The 22,889-nt window shown below is 36.0% G+C and overlaps 1 protein-coding gene across 1 annotated transcript in view; it reads right to left on the bottom strand.

Moving 5' to 3' along the window:
* LOC122097666 (fibronectin type III domain containing protein 3C1-like) overlaps positions 1–22,889 on the bottom strand; it is an 89,017-nt gene that overhangs the window by 46,802 nt on the left and 19,326 nt on the right. Inside the window, exon 3 of the mRNA XM_042668274.1 lies at positions 22,724–22,799. Coding sequence (XP_042524208.1) covers positions 22,724–22,799 — 76 coding nt within the window. The remainder of the gene's footprint in view (positions 1–22,723; positions 22,800–22,889) is intronic.

Raw genomic sequence — 22,889 nt, forward strand, 5'->3', positions numbered from 1 at the left:
ATCACATCTCTTTCAATATCTCTCTTCTCATCTCTATATTTTTATCTAGTTTACTTCTCATTCAATGTTTATCTCTTTTTATCTCTCTTTATGTCTCTTATCTAGCAATGTCTTTGTCTATGTATCTATCTATTTTGTATAGGTACTGGGGTCTCTGTCTCTCCCTCCCTCATTCCCCCTCTGTCTCCCACATTATTTACTTTCATCTCTCCCATCCATCTGTCTCTCTTTCTATTTCTGTCTCACATCTATTATCTGTCTGTGTGTCTACCTATATATCTTTGTGCTCCTACTTTCTATCATCGTCCTTGATCTCTCATCTTTCTAAGTCTCTATCAATCTATCAAACAAACTATATATCTAGCAAACTATCATTCATTCATTCTTTCGTTCCTTTTTTTTCCCTTCTCTGAATTTCTGTATGTATGCATGTATCTACCTAACTTTCTACCTATCTATTTTGTGCTGTTACTGGGGAATCCCTTTTCTTCTGTCTTTATTTTTTATTTTATTTTTTTATTTTTTTTGGGTCCGGTCATGGGGCCTGAACTCTGGGCCTTGGCGCTATCCCTCAGCTCTTCAGCTCAAGGCTAGCGCTCTACCACTTGAGCCACAGCACCACTTCTAGCTTTTGTCTGTTTGCTTATGTGGTGCTGAGGAATCGAACCCAGGGCCTCATGCATGCAAGGCAAGCACTCTACTACTACCTTCCCAGCCCTGTCTTTTTCTTTGTCCATCTACCTCTCTATCTCTTTTTCTCTATTTCTTCTATATTTCCTCCCTCTGTCACTTTCATTCATCTATCTTGCATCTAGGGGGTATCTTTATTTTGAACTCTATCTATCTGCCCATTTTGTTGTGCTACTGGGATATCTCTATCTTTCTTTGTCACTCTCTGTCTATTTCTCTAATTCTCTGTCTCATGTTTCTCTACATATACCTATATATCTCTATTTTACTTTATCTCTGTTTTTAGTCTATCTCTGTCTCTCATCTATCTATATGTCCAATATGTATGTATGTATGTATGTATGCATGCATGCATGCATGCATGTATTATGTATGTATGTATGTATGTATGTATGTATGTATGTATGTATGTATCTATCTATCTATCTATCTATCTACCTACCTACCTACCTACCTATTTTATGCTAGGGCATCTATCTCACTATTTGTCTCCATCTCTGTGTTTTTGGTACTGGGGTACCTATCTCACTCTTTATCTCTTTCTATCTGTATATATATATTTATCTCTTTATCTATCTTTTGTGTTGGTACTAGGGGACTTACATTTTTCTTTCTCTTTCTCATCCCCTAATGTCCTACCTGTCTGTCTGTCTGTTTGTCTATCTTCTCCTGTATCATCATCATCATCATCATCTTCAACAACAATATCATCTATTTACTTTATGTACTGGGGCATCTATCTCACTGCTTCTCTTTATCTTTCTGTCAATTTTGCACTGGTGCTAGGGTATCCTCTGCCTACCATCTATCTGTCGGTCTATCTATCTACCCACCTACCTACCTACCTACCTACCTACCTATTTAACTTTTATGTTGATATTAGGGTACCTATCTTTTGATTTCTTTCTCATGAGTCTATCTAGCTATCTATCATCAATCAATCTATAGTTCTCTTTCTATCAGACTATTTAATTCTGTTACTTTTGTATCTCTATCTCTTTTTTGTCACTATCTCTCTCTTTGTCACTATCTCTCATGATTTTTTGCTCCTTTCCTTCTTCTAGTTTTCTCTTGTTAGCATTCTCACTCATCTATGTACCTTACATCTATGTCTGCATCTATGTATGTATGTATGCATCTATCTATCTTTGTCCTAGCATCTCTCTCTGTGTTGTGCGCTCTGTCTCTCTGTCTCTGTCTCTGTCTGTCTCTGTCTCTCTTTCTCTCTGTTGCTGGTAGTGGTATGTGTATATATCTCTCTGTGTTTCTCTCTTTTGTCTTTCAATCCCTTTATCTCTTTTAATCTCTATCTCTTCTCTAACACTATCTCTATATCTCTCATCTATATCTCCATTTATGTATCTATAGATCTATTTTTGCTGGTACTGGTGTCTATGTCTCATTCTCCCTATCAATCTCTCACTGTCTTCTTTCTATCTTTCATCTATCTGTTTTTATTTTATTTTATTGTAAAGGTGGTGTACAGAGGGGTTACAGCTACATAAGTCAGGTAATGAGTACATATCTCTGAACAGTGTCACCCTCCTCATTTTCTCCCCATGTTTCTCCTCCAGCCTCACTCCCCCTCTCCCTGAAGTTGTATAGTTCATTTCCAACATAGTGTCTAGTGAGTATCACTGACGAATTGTTTCATCCGCTGTCCCATCATTTCAGTGTTTCTCCTTCCTGTCCCCAAGTCATATAAACATATGCAAGACAAAGGGTACAAAGATCAAATCTATCTATCTATCAATCTATCTATCTTCTTTTTCTAGTACTATTGTGTATCTCTCTTTTCTTTCTCGCTCTATCCTCTTTTAATCTCTTTCTCTCTAAATATCTCTATCTGTTTCATCAGTGTATGTATCTATTTTGTGCTGTAACTGGGGTCTCAGTATATCTGTCTTTTCTTTTTATGTATCTATACCTCTATCTATTTTTTTGCTGGTGTATCTCTCTGTCTCTATATCTCCCTCTTTGTCTCTCGATCCCTCTTTGTTTCAATCTCTTCATCTCTATCTAGATTTCTTTATCTCTGTTTCTCTCTCTTGTGCATGTATGTATGTATGCATTCATGTATCTATGTATCTATTTTGTGAAGGTACTGGAGTCTGTCTCTCCTTCAATCTCTTTATCTCAGTATTTCTCAGTCTTCTTTCTTTCTGCCAACAGTCTTCTTTTTCTTATTTTATCTATCTCCCATCTATGTCTCTTTCTCTGTTTCTCCCATCAACCTATTTTATATGTTTGTCTGCCTGTCTATTGATCTCTCCATCTATGTATTTATGTATCTAAGTATCTTAGTATCTATGTCTGTCTGTATCTACCTACCTACCTACCTACCTATCTTTGTGCTCCTATTAGGGCATTTTTCTTTTTCTTTCTCTCTCTTTCATATCTCCATCTAGTTCTCTAACTTACTATACATTGATATATCTATCTTTATTTCCATATTTCTCTATCTCCCTTTCTATCTTTGTACCTATCTGATTACTTTGCATTGTTACTGGAGTAGCTCTCTGTTTTCTTAGTCTCCCTTATGACTCTCTATTCTAGTTTTTTGGTATCTCTTCTTTATTTTTTCTATTCCTGGATCACAACAAAATAGGCAGACAGACATAGATAGGGAGCAAAACCAGTACCAGCACAAAATAGATATAGAGATGAAAACACAGATGTGAGATAGTTTACAGAGTAAAAAATAGAGAAAAATAGAAGGACAGAGGAAAAAGAGATAGCAAGAGTGATAAAGAGGGGAAGAGAGATACTCAAGTAACAGCACAAAATAGTCTGAGATAGATACAGAGATAGGTAGACAGAGAGTTAGAGAAATGAAAGCTGAGAAAGAAAGAAAAGAATGAGTATACTAGTCCCAGCACCAAAGACAGAGATGCAGTTAAAAATAGAGAGTGAGCAAGACACAACTCCAGTACTAGCACAAAATAGACAAAGATGAAGAGAAAAATACAGTGAGATGGAAATGCCCAAGTACCAGCATAAAGTACGTAGATAGATAGATAGATAGATGGATAGACAGACAGACAGACAGATAGATAGACACATAGATAATTATTGGACACATAGGTTCATGTGAGATAGAGGACCAAGAGAGACAGACAAAAATGGAAATAAAGACAAATATAGATATAGAGATATATGTAGCAAACAAAATAGTGGGAGAGATTGGTAGAGATATAGAGACAAAGATAGAGAAACCCTGGTAGCACAATAACATAGAGAGAAAGCGAAATAAAAATACCCCAGTACCATCACAAAATAGATAAAGAGATAGGTAGATAGATACATACATACATGAAGACACAGATGTGAAATAGATGGATGAGAGGGAATGAAAGAAAAGATAGATAGAAAAGGATAGAACAGAGGAAAAGAGAGACAAAGAAAAATGGAGAGAGATACCCCTATGACAGTACAAAATAGATAGGTTGAAAAATAGATACATAGAGAAATACAGAGAGAAAGAAAGATAGATGATAGTAGATAAGTAGATAGAAATATATGCCCATATACACACATACAGAGATGCATAGATAGATCAATACATAGACAGATACATGCATGCATAGTTCATAGATGGAGAGATAGGGATGTAGATGGATGTATAGAAATTTGTTTAGATATGAGATAAACAAATGAGAAAGATAACTATAGTACCAGCACAAAGAAAGAGAGATAGATTCATAGGTACATAGATAAATGTGAGACAGATATATTAGAGATGGAGACATAGAGAAAAAAGAATGTGACAGATGGAGAGAGAACCAATACCTGCAAACACAAAAATTTTTAAAAAATAGATGCACAGAGACACAGATGAGACATAGATAGAGAGAAGGAGAGAGAGACAAAGAGAGAAATATACAAGTACCATCAAAAATAGATAAGAGGATGGGCTGGGAAGGTGGCTCAGTGGTAGAGCGCTTGCCTTGCATGCATGAGGCCCTGGGTTCGATTCCTCAGCACCACATAAGAAAAAAGAAAAAAGCCAGAAGTGGTGCTGTGGCTCAAGTGGTAGAGCACTAGCCTTGAGCTGAAAAGCTGAGGGACTGCGCCTAGGCCCAGAGTTCAGGCCCCACGACCAGACCCAAAAATAAAACAAAATAGATAAGAGGGATAGATGTATAAAGAGAGAGAGAGAGCTGAGACCCCAGTACCACACAAAATAGATACATGGATGGAGATATAGATAGATGAGAGAGATTTACAGAAAGAGATTGAAAGAGAGATAGAATAGAGAGAAAAAGATAAAGAGACAGATACACCAGTACAAGAAACAGATAGGTAGTTAGACATGACAGTGATAAATGAGAGAAAGGAAGACATACACAGATAGACGAGAGATAGAAAGATGACAGTGAGAGACATTGATAGAGAAAGGGAGGGAAAAGGGTAGAGATGCTAGTAACAGCACCAAATAGATACATAGAATTATAGATGGAGACATAGATACATGAGATATACAGATAGAGAAGTATCCATAGAGGAAGATTGAGAGAGAGAAAGAAAGAATGAGAAATAGATAAAGAGATACAGAGATATACCAGTACCAGTAAAAACGAGATAGAAATAAATACTTAGGTACATAGGTAGAATATATATATATATATATATATATATATAGAGAGAGAGAGAGAGAGAGAGAGAGAGAGAGAGAGAGAGACCTACAGAGAGAGAGAGAGACAGAGTGAGGTAGACACCCTAGTTGCAGCAGAGATAATAGCAACATAGATACACACATACACACATAGAAGAAGATATAGAGAGATGTCAACCATAGATGAGAATGAAAAAAGAAAAATTGAATATGGAGAAAAGAAATTGAGTGACAAAGATATAGAGAAATTGTCAATTAAGAGTATAGTCTCATAGAGGGAAAGATAGAGTTAAAAGTTAGATAGATGAGAGACAGATGAGAAAGAGAGAAAAAGAATCTGTAGTTGGGCGCCGGTGGCTCTCGCCTGTCATCCTAGCTACTTAGGAGGCTGAAATCTGAGGATCATGGTTCAAAGCCAGCCCGGGCAGGAAAGTTCATGAAACTCATCTCCAATAAAAACTACCAGAAAACCGGAAGTGGCACTGTAGCTCAAGTGGTAGAGTGCTTGCCTTGAGCTGAAGAGCTGAGGGACAGTGCTCAGGCCCAGAGTTCATGGCCCAAGACTGACCCCCCCCAAAAAAGAAAATAGATACTCCAGTAACAATGCAGAGTAATCAGATAGGTACAAAGACAGAGAGATAGAGAAATATAGAAAGATAGATACATCGATGTATAGTAAGTTAGAGTACTAGACAGAGAGATGAAAGAGAGAGAAAGAAAAAGAAAAATACCCTAACAGGAGCACAAAGATAGGTAGGTAGGTAGGTAGGTAGGTAGGTAGGTAGGTAGGTAGGTAGATAACAGATAGACAGACAGACATAGGTAGGTAGGTAGGTAGGTAGATAACAGATAGACAGACAGACATAGATACTATCTACATAGGTAGGTAGGTAGGTAGGTAGGTAGGTAGGTAGGTAGGTAGGTAGGTAGGTAGGTAGATAACAGATAGACAGACAGACATAGATACTAAGATACTTAGGTACATAAATATATAGATGGGGAGATCAGTAGACAGGCAGACAAACATAAATAGGTTGGTGGGAGAAACAGAGAAAGAGACATAGATGGGAGATAGATAAAATGAGAGAAAGAAGACTGTTAGTAGAAAGAAAGAAGACTGATAGAGAAATACAGAGATAAAGAGATTGAAGGAGAGACAGACTCCAGTACCTTCACAAAATAGATACATAGATACATGAATGCATACATACATACATACATGCACAAGAGAGAGAAATAGAGATAGAGAAATAGAGATAAAGAGATTGAAACAAAGAGGGATCGAGAGACAAAAAGGGAGATATAGAGACAGATTCACCAGCAAAAAATAGATAGAGGTGGGCTGGGAAGGTGGCTCAGTGGTAGAGCGCTTGCCTTGCATGCCTAAGGCCCTGGGTTCGATTCCTTGGCACCACATAAGCAAAAAGAAAAAAGCCGGAAGTGGCACTGTGGCCCAACTGGTAGAGCGTTAGCCTTGAGCTGAAGAGATGAGGGACAGCGCCTAGGCCCAGAGTTCAGGACCCACGACTGGAACCAAAAAAAAAAAATATATATATATATAGAGGTATAGATACATAGAAAAGAGAGAGAGATACTGAGACCTCAGTTACAGCACAAAACAGATAGATACATACACAGATGAAACAGATACAAAGATTTAGAGAGAGAAAAAGAGATTGAAAGAAGATAGAGACAAAAGAGAGAGTAGTACTAGAAAAAGATGATACATAGATTTGATCTCTGTACCCTTTGTCTTGCATATATGTTTTTATGATTTGCCTCTCTGCCTCTATTTCTCTAACAATCTTTCTCACTATCCCTATTTCTCTATATATCTATGTATGTTGATTTCTCAGTTTATCTTTGTCTTTCTCTGTCTCATCTATCTCACACCAATCTTTGTGCCCACGTATATAGATGTATATATATATCTATGTATATCGATCTATGTATAAAGAAGTGTGTATGTATGTCTTTGTGTAATCTATCTATCTATCTATCTATAGCTATCTATCTATCTATCTTTCTGTCTGTATTTTATACTGGTACTGGGACAACCCTCTATGTCACGATTTCTCTGTTTATTTGTTTATTTTTCCTGGCATTAGGTATCTCTCTCACTATCTCTATTTCTCTTTATATTTGTCTATCTACCTATCAATGTAACTATCAATCTATCTCTTTCTATCAGACTATTTTGTGATAACTTGAGTATCTCCTTCTTTACCTCTTTCTCTGTGACTCTCATCTCTTTTTCCTCTATCCCTCTTCAATGTTTTGCTATTTATTATTCTCTCATTTATCTATGTTTTCATCTATGTATTTATGTATTTTTTTGCTGGTACTGGGGTATCTTCTGTATTACTGTCTCTGTCTGTCTGTCTATGGTTGTGCTCCTGGGGTATCCCTTTCTTTGCTTCTCTGTCTCTATTTCTCCTACAAGCTTTCTCATTCTTTCCATTTCTCCCTATATATCGATTTCTGTTTATCGTTGTTTTTCTCTCTGTGTCTCTCATCTATCTCATATCTATCTGTGTGTCCAGTATGTATCTATGTAACTATCTCTCTATCTATCTCTATTTTATGCAGGACATCTCTCTATATCATTATCTCTATTTATTTTGCATGGCACTAGGTTCTTACTATCTCAATCTCTATCTGTATATCTATTTATCTATCTCTATCAGACTTTGTGCTGTTACTTGAGTATCTATGTATTTATCTATGTCTAGCTTTCATTGTCAGTCTATCCATTTTTCTTCTATACCTCCTCTATTTTCTTTCTTCACCATCTATCTCACTATGTCTTCATGTATGTATGTATGTGTGTATGTATGTGTATGTATGTATGTATGTATGTATGTACATATGTACGTATGTATGTATGTATCTATCTATCTATCTATCTTATTTGAGTACTGGGACATCTATATATTGTTTTCTTGTTCTCTCTCTCTATCCATCTATCCATCCGTTCATCCACCTATGTATATATCTATTCATTTTATGCTGGTACAGAGGCATCTATCTATTTCACTATTTCTCTTTGTCTACCAACTTTGTGTGGTACTGAATACCTCTACATCTATCTATCTATCTATCTGTCTGTCTGTCTGTCTGTCTGTCTGTCTGTCTGTCTGTCTGTCTGTCTATCTTTTTTGCTGGTACTGGAAATCTATCCAGTATCTATTTCTCTATCTGCATATCTATCTACCTACCTATCTTTTTTTTGCTGGTACTAGGATACCTATCTTTTTCTTTTCTTTTTTACCTGGCACCATTTTTTGTTAGCTTCTCAATCATCATCTGGAAAGAAAACATTCTTGAATGATATCATTAAAAGCAGCTCTAATAAAGCACAGTCATTACTACATATCATAAAGCAGGTACAAGGGATTTTATATTCACAGAGTAATGATACAGTACTGTCCTACATTTATAATACTGGAGGATACAATTAAAAAGACATTATTGAGACTTGATTCTACTTTTCCAGCAGAGGGCCCAAAGAATGGCATGACGCATCTCTATAATAGCCTACACTGAGCAAAAGGAAAGAAATGTAAACATCACCTGATGTGGAAAATATAACTTGCATTGTAAAAGCTCATAGAATTCACAAACTGTGGAGCTGGGAAGGTGGCTCAGTGGTAGAGCGCTTGCCTTGCATGCCTGAGGCCCTCCGTTCAATTCCTCAGCACCACATAAGCAAAAAGAAAAAAGCCAGAAGTGGTGCTGTGGCTCAAGTGGTAGAGTGCTAGCCTTGAGCTGAAGAGCTGAGGGACAGCACCCAGGCCCAGAGTTCAAGCCCCACGACCAGACCCCACAAAAAAAAAAAAAAGAAGAATTCACAAACTGTATAGACCATGATAATGACAATTTGCCTTGTGAAAGTTAAAATGTGTTTGTGACTCTAAATATCACTATTCCACAACACTGTGAAATATATGAAATTTATGTAATCACCTAATCGCAATTAAAGAAAAAAAGTGAGAGAAGGGTAGGTTAAGAGAGATGGGTGACAATGTTGTCAGACACTTTGTACTTATATACTGTTTTGTAGAATGGGAACTTCTTTGTACAACTACTTTAAGATAATACAAAATTACAATTTTATAAAAAGAAATGTATTTTCTTAGGATTTCCTTCCACCAGTGGCACAATTCTAAGTACTCACTCCCCTTTCTTTTTCTTGTTCTCTAACTCTCTCAGTCTCTATCTATATATCTCATCTATCATCTATCTCTAAGTACCAGACTGTTTTGTGTGTTACTTGTGTATCTCTCACATCTATGTCTTCATCTATGTGTATGAATCTATTTTGTACTAATACTGAGGTATATCTATATTGGTATCTTGCTCTCTATTTTCTATCTACTATCTATTTTTATGCTAATACCAGGGCATCTCTATCTCTATCTATCCATCCATCTATCTAATTTATCTAGATACCTATATCTAATCTTTTCTATCAGACTATTTTGTGCTCTTGAGTATTTCTATCTTTATCTATTTTCACTCTCTTGCTTTTTCCTTTATCTCTCTACTATTTTAGCTCTATCTCTTTATCACTCTCTCATCTATCTTGCATTTATGTATATGTATCTATTTTGTGCTTGTACTATGGTGTCTCTGTAGGTTTTTCTCTCTGTCTCTCTCCTTCTCTCTCTCCCTAGTGCTGTACATAGTGTGTCTATCTTGCTGTCTAGTTGTCTCTCTTTTTCTATTTCTATGTATCTATCTCTCAGTATAGTTTTCTCTGTTACTGGTGTACCTGTGTCTCTTTCTCTCTTTCTTTGTCTCTGTATCATCTCTCTCTTTCAATCTCTATCTCTATTTTTTTTGTTGGTCATGGGGCTTGAACTCTGGGCCTGGGTGCTGTCCCTGAGCTCTTCAGCTCAAGGCAAGCATTCTACTACTTGAGCCACAGCGCCACTTCCAGTTTTCTGGTGGTTAATTGGAGATAATAGTCTCACGGACATTCCTGCCCCAGGTTGCTTTGAACCATGATTCTCAGATCTCAGCCTCCTGAGTAGCTAGAATTACAGGTGTGAGCCACCGGCACCTGGCTCTATCTCTATTTCTCTTTATTTTTCATCTCTCTCTCTCCCTCTCTCATCTATGTCTCTATGCATCTGTGTGCTGGTATGGGTTTCAGTTTCTGTTTTTCCATTTATCTCTCTTTCTCTGTCTCTATCTCTCAGTTTCTCACATTGCATTCTCTCATCCATTTTCCATCTACATCTCTGTCTCTATGTCTTGTCTATCTCCTATCTATCATCTATCTATTTATCTATCTATCTATTATCTATCTGTCTGTCTAGCTATCTATTGATTGATCTATGTATCTTTCTTTCGTGTTTTCTTTTGAATCTATCTCTCTCATGTATCGATATAAGTTTCTATCTATCCATCTATCTGTTTATCTATGTATTGATTTCTCTACCTACGTATCTATGTACCTAGGTTTCTGTATAGCTATTTTGCTACCTACCTACCTACCCACCTACCTATTTTTGTGCTCCTACTAGGTTACTTATCTTTCTCTTTCTCTAAGTCATCTTTCTCTCATCTCTAATTCTCTAGTTATTCATCTATCAATCTCTTTCTATCAGTCTATTTTGTATTGCTACTGGGGTATCTCTATCTCCCTTTGTCTATATTTTCCTAACAACCTCTTCATGATCTTTCTCTTTTTCTATATATCTATATGTCTCTATTTCTCTTTATCTCTGTATCTTGTCTGTTACATCTACTTTCCAACAAGTATCTATCCATGTATGTATGCATGCATCTATCTATCTATCTATCTATCTATCTATCTATCTATCTATCTATCTATCTATCTATCTATCTATCTATCTATCTATCTATCTACCTACCTACCTACCTACCTATCTATCTACCTACCTACCTACCTACCTACCTACCTATCTACTTTATGCTAGTACTGGGGCATGTCCTTAGTTTCTATTTCTCTCTCTATTGTGCTGTGATCCTGGGGTATCTGTCTATGTCATTCTCTATCTTTATTTCTCTATTTGTAAATCTATGTACCTAACTACCTATATATCTTTTGTGATGGTGCCAACGTACTTATCCTTTTCTTTCTGTCATCTCTCTATTTCTCATCTATCTAGCACTCTCTTTCAATTTCTCTATCAGATTATTTTGTGCAGTTAATCTATTTATCTATCTCTATCACTCTATTTCATTTTCCTCCATCCCTATTCTATTTTTCTTTTTTTCTTTATCACTCTCATCTATTTCATATGGATTTTTTCATCTATGCGTGTATGTATGTATCCATCTATATATCAATCTTTCTCTTTCTACCAGACTATTTTAGTTACTTGAGTATGTCTCTTTATCTATCCCTCTCTTTGTCACTCCCTCTTTTTTTGAACTTTTTTACAATTATAAAAATGTTGTACAGAGGGATTACAGTTACATGAGTAGGGTAATGAGTACATTTCATAGTGAGCATTGTTACCTCCTCCTTTATTTTCCCCCTACCGTCATTTCCCTCCCCACCTCCCCAACAACTCCCCCCAACCCCCTACATTGTAAAGTTTGTTTTCAATATAGTGTCCTGTACATCTCGTTGTCACAATGGGTCAACCTGCAACCCCATTTAAGCATTCTGCAATATCCCTTCACCTCCCCAAATTACAATAATATATATACAAGGTGCAGAACACTGGCAACAAATCCAGTGAAAAGAGGAGTTATACCATGGGGGAAGAACATAAAATAGAAACAAAAGAATTACATAGTGTATTGTAAGTATATTAAAAACACTAGCAAGAAAGACAAAACAAGAACAAACAAAAAACCTCTTGTGTCCCTGTCTTGGGGTACACTTTGCTTAACATTATCTCATGTGGTCGTATGTACATAGCCTTTAACCTACTCTGCTTGTAATAGACACATACTAGTCACTGCAAACAAGGGAAACCATGGGACCTATGTTTCTTTGGGCCTGGCTTACTTCACTTAATATGATTTTTTCCAAGTCTTTCCATTTCCTAACTAAAGAGGCAATGTAATTCTGACAGTGTCACTCCCTCTTTTTCCTTGTTCCTTCTAATTTTTCTCTATCACTCTACTCATCTATATATCTTTTTTTTTTTGGTCGGTCGTGGGGCTTGAACTCTGGGCTTGGGCGCTGTCCCTGCACTCTTCAGCTCAAGGCTAGCGCTCTACAGCTTGAACCACAGCTCCACTTCTGGTTTATTGGAGCTAAGAGTCTCACGGACTTTCTTGCCTGGGCTGGCTTTGAATTGTGACCTCAGATCTCAGCCTCCTGATTGCAGGCATGAGCCACCAGTGCCCAGCACTTACTTTCTGCTTGCTTGCTTGCTTGCTTCCTTCCTTTCTTTCTTTCTTTTTTCTTCCTTTCTTCCTTTCTTTCTTCCTTCCTTCCTTTCTTTCTGTTTCTTTCTCTATTTCTCTATTTCCCTTTCTATCTATCTTTGTACCTATCTGATTACCTTGTGCTGTTACTGTCTTTCTCTCCTCTCTATTTTCTTTATCTCATCAATCTCTGCTCTTTTTCTCTTTCTCCTTTACTTTTTCTATCACGATCACTTTCTCTCATCTACCTATGTCTTCATCAATGTATGTATGTATCTATGTTTGTGCTAGTACCAGGGTATCTCTATTTAACTCTCTCTCTCTCACCATCTCTCATTTTATTGTGCTTATTGGGGTGTCTTTCTTTGTCTCTGTCCCTATTTCTTTAACAATCTCTCTCACTATCTCTTTCTATTTCTATTCATACATCTATATTTCTTTTTATTTTTTATATATTTTTTCTATTTGTCTGTTTTTGTCTTTCTCATCTACCTCACATCTATTTATATGTCTAATATGTATCTAAGCACCTAAGTGTCTAAATACCTAAGTATCTATCTATCTATCTATATCTATCTATTTCACTATTTTGTCTGGTACTAGTGTATCTCTCTCTCTCTCTCTCTGACTATTTTTCTATCTGTATATCTGTTTGCCTACATTTTGTGCTCAGGGACCTATATTTTCCTTTTTCTATTTCTCATTTGTCTCTCATCTTTCTTGCTCTACCTAATTATATACTTTATATACTGGAGCATTGCTCTATCTCACTATTTTTCTCTGTGTTTGTCTATTGTGCGCTGGTACTAGGGTATCTTTCTATCTCACTCTCTGTCTCTATTTGTATATCTATCTGTCTCTCTATCTTTTGTGCTGGTACTAGATACCCACCCTTTTTTCTCTCTTTCTCATCTGTCTCTCATCTATCTAACTTTTAACTCTATCTTTCCCTCTATCAGACTATTTTGTGCTCTTGAGGAATCTCTATCTTTCTTTGTCACACTCTTTTCTCCATCTTCTACTTTTTCTTTTTTCATTCTCATCTATCTGTTTCACATCTCTCTATGTCTTCCTCTATGTGTGTATGTATGTATATCTCTGTTGCTGTTATCTCTTCTGCTGCCACTAGGGTGTCTACTTCACTTTCTCTCTCTCTAGCTCTAGATTTTACTGGTACTGGTGTATCTCTGTGTCTCTTTATTTCTTTCTCATTCTAGTTTTGTCTCTCTACTTCAATCTTCCTCTATTTCTATTTTACTCTCTCTGTATATCTCGTGTATCTATGTCTCCATCTATGAATCTATGTTTCTATTTTGTGCTGTTACTGACATTTCTCTCTCTTTTCCCATCTCTCTATCAATCTCTCTTACTGTCGTCTTTCTATTTCTTATTATCTTTATTATCTATCTGTGTATCTGTCTTTCTCATTTTATCATTCTCAAGTCTATCTTCCTATCTTTTTCTGGTACTGGTATATCTCTCTCTTTATCTCTTTCTCTTTCCCTCTCTATTCTTCTATCTCTCTTTCTTTTCTTTTCTTTCTTTTTTTTTTTTTTTGGGTCCAGTCGTGGGGCCTGAACTCTGGGCCTGGGCGCTGTCCCTCAGCTCTTCAGCTCAAGGTTAGTGCTCTGGCACTTGAGCCACAGCGCCACTTCTGGCTTTTTTCTTTTTGCTTATGTGGTGCTGAGGAATCGAACCCAGGACCTCATGCATGCAAGGCAAGCATTCTACCACTGAGCCACCTTCCCAGCCCCTTCTATCTCTATTTCAATCTCTGTCTATGTCTATCTCTCTAAATCTCTCTCACCTATCTATGTCTCCATACCTGTATCTATCTACTTTGTGCCTGTACTGGGGTCTCAGTATCTCTTTTTTTCTGTCACTTTATCTCTATGTATCTATCCTTCTATCTGATTTTGATGGTACTTGCATATCTCTCTGTATCTCTATCCTGCTATCTCTCTTTCAATTTCTCTTTCTATCTCTCATTCACGTCTCCATGTGTCTATTTTTAAAAATCTACTGTGTGCAGATATTGGTTTTGTCTCCTTCTCTCTCTCTATATCTTTCTCTATCTCTCTACCAATCTATCATAGTGTCTTTTTCTCTATATCTTCATCTCTCATATATCTATCTCACATTTATCTATGTATGTGTATATCTATCTCTCATTCTTTGTGCTGGTACTATACTTATCTTTCTCTCTCCTCTGTCTATCTCTATTGTATCTATAATTTCTATACATCCATCTACACATCTATCTATCTATTTGTCTGTCTGGCTGTCTGTCTCTCCATCTATGAATCTATGTATGTATGTTTTTGTCTATGTATTGATCTATCTATGCATCTCTGTTTGTATGTATATGTATGTATATATCTTTTATTTACTTATCTACTATCATCTGTCGTTTCTCTGTATTTCACTATGTATCTTTCTACCTATCTGACTATTTTGTGTTGTCACAGGGATTTTTTTCTCCTCTCTCTATTTTTTGTTGTCTTTCTTTTTCTCTTATATTCTTTTCTCTCTGTCTTTTTCTATCATTCCCTCTTATCCACTATCTCACATCTCTATGTCTTCATCTATGTATGTATGTATGTATGTATATGTCTATCTATATATCTATTTTGTGATGGCACTAAGGTATTTTCCTTTTGCTTTCTATGTTATTGTGCTATTGGGGTTTCTCTGTCTCTCTTTGTCTGTCTCTGTATCTCTACCAATCTCTCTCACTATCTCTATTTCGTTTGCTACATATATCTATATATCTATATTTGTCTTTATTTCTATTTTTTGTCTCTCTTGGCCATCTATCTCAAATGCATCTATGTGTCTATGCATCTATGTGTGTATGTATGTATGTATGAATCTCTCTTCTCTCTCTCTCTCTCTCTCTCAGACTATTTTGTGCTGTTCCCTTTCCCTCTTTATCACTCTTTTTCCTCTCTATTTTCTCTAGTTCCCCCCTCTTTTATCTATACATCTCACATCTATGTTTTCATCTGTGATCTGTCTTTTTTGTGCTGGTTCAGGGGTATCTCTGCTTGCTCTCTATCTATTTTGTTGTGCTCCAGGGTATCTTGTTCTTTGCCTCTCTGTCTCTATTTCTCTAAAAATCTTTCTCACTATCCCTTTCTATTTCTCTATATGTCTATGTTTATCAATTTCTCTGTTTATCTTTGTCTTTATCTCTCTCATCTATTTCATATCTATCTTTGTGTCCAATATGGATCTCTGTCTGTCTATCTATCTATCTATCCATCTATCTATCCATCTATCTATCTTTTTTTTTTTTTTTTGGGTCCGGTAGTGGGGCCTGAACTCTGGGCCTGGGCGCTGTCCCTCAGCTCTTCAGCTCAAGGCTAGCGCTCTACCACTTGAGCCACAGCACCACTTCCGGCTTTTTTTCTTTTTGCTTATGTGGTGCTGAGGAATTGAACCCAGGGCCTCAGGCATGCAAGGCAAGTGCTCTACCACTGAGCCATCCTCCCAGCCCCTCTATCTATCTTTTATACTGGTACTGGGATATCTTGCTATCTCACTATTTCTCTCTCTTTATCTTTCTATTTATTTTGCCTGGCACTGGGTATCTCTTTCACTCTCTATTTATCTATCTGTATATCTGTTTCTAGCTATGTATTTATCTATGTATCTATCCATCTATCAATCTATCTCTTTCTATCAGACTATTTTGTGATTATTGAGTATCTCTATCTCTTTGTCACTCTCTCATCTTTTTCCTCTATCCTTCTTTCATTTTTTGATGTTTATTACTCTCTCATTTATCTATATTTTCATCTATGTATCTATTTTGTGCTGGTACTGGGTGGGGTATCTTTTGTCTTTCTATCTGTCTGTCCATTTTGTTCTGTTCCTGGGTATCTTTTTCTTTTCCTCTCTGTCTCTATTTCTCTAATAATCTTTCTCACTCTTTCCATTTCTCTATATATCTACGAATATCCATTTCTGTTTATCTTTGTCTTTCTCTCATCTATATCATATGTATCTGTGTGTCTGTCTATCCATCTATCTATTGTATTTTATGTTGGCACTAGGACATCTATATCATTATCTTTCCTTATCAGTCTATTTATTTTGTATGACACTAGGAATCTTACTATCTTGCTCTCCATCTCTATCTGTATGTCTATCTCTTTCTATCAGACTTTGTGCTGTTACTTGAATATCTCTACGTTTAGCTATCTCGATCTTTCATGTCACTCTCTTACTTTTTTCTATGCCTTGTCTATTTTTCTCTTTATCACTCTCATCTATTTATCTGACATCTATGTCTTCATGAATGTATGTATATATGTATGCATGTTTGTATGCATTTTATGTTAGTACTGAGGTATCTCTATCTCGTTCTATATCTATCTATCTATCATCTCTCTCCCTTTCTATCAGACTATTTTGTGTTGTTACTTGAGTATCTCTACTTTATTTCTATCTTTGTCACTCTCTTTTTCCTCTATCCCTTTACTATTTCTGCTCTATCTCTTTATCACTCTTTATCTATTTATCTTACATTTATCTATGTGTTCATCTATGTATATATGTATACATGTATATTTGCCTCCATTTTGTGCTAGTACTGGGGTATCTCTCTAAGTTGTACTCTCTCTCTCTCTCTCTCTCCCTAGTATTGTACTTGGTGTGTCTATCTTGCTCTCTAGTTGTCTCTCTCTTTTTCCTTTTCTATATATCTGTGTATCTATCTCTTTGTCTAGTATTTTTCTGCTGTGGGTATGCCTGTGTCTCTTCTTTTCTTTGTCTCTGTATCATAATATTCCTCTTTCAATCTCTATTTCTATTTTTCTATCTTTCTCATCTCTGTCTCTACCTCACTTATCTATGTTTCCATCTGTGTATCTGTGTGCTGGTATGGGTCTGTCTGTATTTCTCCCTTTATCTCTTTCTCGAAGTTTCTCACATTGTATTCACATTGTATTCTCCCATCCATCGTCCATCTATGTCTCTATCTCACATATCTCTCTGTCTGTCTGTCTGTCTGTCTGTCTGTCTGTCTATCTATCTATCTATCTATCTATCTATCTATCTATCTATCTATCTATCTATCTATCTGTCGATCGACCTATCTCTTTCTTTTGTCCTTGGGTACCTGTCTCTCATTTCTATATCTCATGTGTCATATAACTTTTTATCTATCCATTATTTGTTTATCTATATATTGATCTCTCCACTTATATATCTATGTACCTATGTATCTGTATAGCTATTAGTCTACCTACCTACCTCCTTTTCTCTCTCCCTCCCTCCCTCCCTACCTATTTTTGTGCCCCTACTAGGTTACTTCTCTTTCTCTTTGTCATCTTTCTATCTCTCATCTCTCTATCTAATTCTCTAGTTATCCATTTATCAATCTCTTTCTATTTGTCTATTTTGTTTTGCTACTGGGGTATCTCTATCTTTCTCCCTCTGTGTGTATTTCTCTAATAATCTCACCTATTATTTTTCTATATAATCTCTATTTCTCTTTATCTCTATCTCTTGTCTATGTCATATCTATCTACAATAAGTATCTATCCATGTATGTATGTATGTATGTATGTATGTATCTATCTATCTATCTATCTAGCTATCTAGCTATCTACCTATCCGTTTTGTCTTGGTACTGGGGTATCTTTGTCTATGCTGTTCTGTATGTATGTATTCATATATGCATGCATGTATGTATCTATCTGGTGCTGTTACTGGGATATCTATTTATCTTGACCTCTCTTTCTCTTTCTTTTTCTGTATCTGTATATCTGTGTACCTACTTTTTGCTCATACTGTTCTATCTCTTTCATTCTCTATTTTATTTGCCTCCCTATCCTTTTCTCCATTTCTCTTTAAATCTAGCTCTATTTCTTGAATTCTCTCAGCTATGACTCCATCTATGTATCTATGTATCTATTTTGTGCTGTTACTGGAGCCTCTGTCTCTCTCTTTCTCCCTCTATCTTTGTCTCAATTTCTCTATCACTCTCTGTCTTCTTTATGTCTCTTATCTATCTTTGAGTCTGTCTCTATCTCTCAATCTTTTTATCTTTTGTGCTGTACCTATCTTTCTGTCTCTCAACTCTCTCATCTATCCTATCTATCTCTCATCTCACTATCTTTTCTATTCTGTCTGTCTATTTTGTTCTGCGACTGGGGCATTTTGTCTCTACCAACCTCTCTGTTTCTATCTTTCTATTTCGCTATGTATTCACCTATCTCTCTGTATTTTTTCTTTCCCTATCTCTCTGTCTCTCATCTTTCTAACTTACATCTATGTCTCCAATACATATCTATGTATTTATGTATCTTTTTATCTATTTTGTGCTGGTACCTTAGTATCTCTCTGTTTCACTCTCTATTGCTCTTTATATTTCTGTCGTTTTTCCACATAACGACTTGTACATCTCATTGTTGCAATGGATCCACCTGTATCCCTATTTAAACCATTTGTTTCCTTCCCCTCCACAAATTATACCAACATTAAATACAGTGAAAGCAAGGGTTATACCATGGGGGAGGGACATACAAAGCAACAAAGAAATAATCTTATAAATGTGTTAGAAACAATCACCTGAAAGAAAAAACATTTGAATATATATCGTAGGGTTCATTTCTCTAACATCAACTTATCTGACCTTTTCTGCTTGACTCAGACACATACTAGTTATTGCAAATAAGGGAAACCATGGGACCTAAGTTTCTTTGGGCCTGGCTTACTTCACTTAATATAATTTTTTCTAAGTCTTTCCATTTACTAAGTTCTCTACCCATAAAAGAAATGAAAATCAAGACATCATTGAGATTCCACCTCACCCCAATTAGAATGACTATAATCAACAGATGCTGGAGGGGATATGGCCAAAAGGGAACCCTATCTCTATCTCTCAATTTCTATTACTCATCTCTCTCTCCATTTCTCCTTTCTCATCTATCTCTCATTTTTCTCACATCTATCTATATTGTTTTCTATCTCTGAATTGCTATTTATCTCTGTTTATCTCTATATTTCTCAATTTCTATCTGTATCTGTCTCAGTATATCTTTCTCTATCCACCTCTCCTATCTCAATATCTCTGTCTGTCTGTCTGTCTGTCTATCTATCTATCTATCTATTTATCTATCTATCATCTCTATCTTGCACTGGTACTGGGCAATCTCTATGTATAAATCTCTCTATCTATGTATTTTATGCTAGTACTTGGGTATCAGTTTCTGTTTTTTTTTAAATCTCTATTTTGTATGACTACATCTATCTATCTCTTTATCTCTATCATTCTATCACACTACCCTTTCTCTCTTTATATTTCTTTATCCCTCAGGCTCTCTCTCTTATTCTTTCTCTCTTTTACTATCACTATCCTCTCTGTCATACTCTGTCTCTAGTGTTGGTACTGGGGTATCTCTTCCTTTCTCTCATCTATCTATAACTATCTATCATCTATTCTCTGCATTTATCTTTCAATGCAAGTATGCATCTATCTATCTATCTATGTGTCTGTCTGTCTGTCTGTCTGTCTATCATCAAATTTGTGCTGGTACTAAGGCATCACTCTCCAACACTGTCATCTCTCTCTCTCTCTCTCTCTCTCTAGTGCTGGTGTTGGTATATCTTATCTCTGTATTTTTCTCTCTCCATCTGTTTATCTCTATTTCTTTCTATTACTCCATGTATCCTTTCTATCTTATCTGTCTTTCATCTCTTACCTATTTATCTGTCTTCTATTTATCTCTTTATCTCTGAATCTTAGTTTCTGCTTATGTCTTTATTTCTCTAGCTTTCTATAATATTTCTCTTTATCCTTCATTGATCTCTTTCATCAATCTATGCCTCTCTCTTATTATCTCTATGTAGTTCTCCATCTATTTATATATGTACCTGTGTATCATCTTGTGCTTGTACTGGGCTATCTTTCAATGTGTTTATCTCCTTCTCCATCTATCTATCTAATATCTAGCGTGTGCTGGTATTGTTGTATCTATCTTAGTTTCTATATCTCTATTTCTCTATCTTTATCTATTTTGTGCAGGTACTGGGGTATCTATCTTGCTTTCTATCTCTTTATCTTGTGCTTCTGCTGTGGTATATCTCTATCTGTCTCTCTTTTGTCTATTTCTCTATAAATCAATCTCTGCAGTTCACTTTATCTTTTTATTTCTCTCTTTAACTCTCCCTCACATCTACCCATCCCTGTATCTATGTCTCCATCTATGTAACTATGTATCTATCTATTTTGTGCTGGTACTGAGGTCTTCAATACTTTCTATCTCTGTATCTATCAGTACTGCATACTATTTCTCTTATCTCTATCTCTTTTTATATGTTTTCTCCATCTCTATCTTTCTCTGTCTGTCTCTCTCACTCACCTATTTCTTATCTGTCTATCCATCTATCTGTCTCTATCTACTTTGTGCTGTATCTTTCCATCTCTCCATCTCTCTATTTCTTTGTGTTCATCTATCCATCTAGTGCTGGTACTGGTGTACTCCTGTGTGAGTGTGTGTATCTATCTCTCTCTTTCATCTATCTCTCATCTATTAATCTATTGTTTTTGTCTATCTGTGAATCTCTATCTCTTTATCTCTATTTCTCTCTCTATATATATCTCTTCCTATGTTTCTATATTTTCCATATTTCATCTATGTATCTATCTACCTATCTATATCTCTCTGCCTATCTCTATGTGTCTCTCCTTATACTGGGGTATCACTTTTTCCTCTATTGTTTATCTATCTTGTATGACTACATCTCTCTCTCACAAAATCTCTCTCTCTGGCTCTCTATCACTCTTTGTGTCACTATAATTCTCTATCTCACTCCTTCTGTTTTTTTTTAGTGTTGGTACTGCTGTATCTCTCATTTTGCTGTCTATTTCTCTCTGCCTCCATTTCTCTCTATATGTATGTATGTATCTATTTTCTATCTATCTATTGAACAATTGATCAATGTAGTGCTGGTAGTACATCCCTTTCTCTCTATTTCTTTATCTATGCCATAGCTCTCTATTTCTATTACTCCATCTCTCTATATCTCTCTTTTATCATCTATCTCTCATCTATTCACTTATCTTTGATTTTCCTATCTCTGAATCTATATTCATGTCTCTGTTTATCTCTCTAGTTCTCTACCTTATCTCTCCTGGTGTCTGTCTTTCTACCTCTTATCTATATACTTAGGTTGATATATCTATTTATGCCTTTATCTCCTTATCTCTCTTCCTCTCAAAGTCTATGTATTTATTTCTTTATCTCTCTATATTTTTTTACCTAGTGCTGTACTGTAGTATCTCTTTCACTTTCTTTTTTTTTTTTTTTTTGTCGGTCGTGGGGCTTGAACTCTGGGCCTGGGCACTGTCCCTCAGCTCTTCAGCTCAAGGCGAGTGCTCTACCACTTGAGCTACAGCGCCACTTCCGGTTTTCTGGTGGTTTATTGGAGATAGGAGTCTCACGGTCTTTCTTGCCCGGGCTGGCTTTGAACCGCGATCCTCAGATCTCAGCCTCCTGAGTAGCTAGGATTACAGGCGTGAGCCACCAGCGCCCAGCTCTCTTTCACTTTCTATCTCTGTCTCTGTATCAATCTCTCTTACTATCTCTATTTTTCTATTATTTTTCTCTATCTTTCTCTCTTGTATCAATCTATCCCTCATCTATGTCTTCATCTATTATCTATTTTATGCTTGTACTGAAGTCTCTCTTGCACTTTATCTTTCTATCTCTATCTCTCTTTATCCCTCTATCAATAGCATATGCTATTTCTCTATCTCCATCTATCTCTCCTATTTTCTCCATCTCTATCTCTATATGTCTCTCTCATCTATATCTGTATCTATGTATTGATCTATACTATCTATAGTATCTATCTATATCTATCTATCTGTCTATTTTATTTTTGAAGGTTTCTAGTAAGATTAGCAAGATGAGACCTTTTTGTTTATTGATTCTTATAAGGATTATGCTATTTTAAGAGTACTCAGTCTAACTCTAGTGGGTTTCACTAATTTCACACTAATATATTAACTCACTCTTTTGATGTAAAATAAGATACACTTTTACTGACCGTGAATATTTTGAATAGTTCCATCATCACCTTTTATGGTCAGAATCTCGCCAGGGTTAACTTGGACCAAAATAATCTAGAAATAAGAAATTCTTTAATGACATATTTTTGTTTTAGTTCATGAAAATATCAGTATTATCCTTTTGAGTAATATTTTGAACCATTA

This window comes from Dipodomys spectabilis, unplaced genomic scaffold, assembly GCF_019054845.1.
Source record: "Dipodomys spectabilis isolate Male_0828 unplaced genomic scaffold, ASM1905484v1 ptg000424l, whole genome shotgun sequence".
NCBI lineage: Eukaryota > Metazoa > Chordata > Mammalia > Rodentia > Heteromyidae > Dipodomys > Dipodomys spectabilis.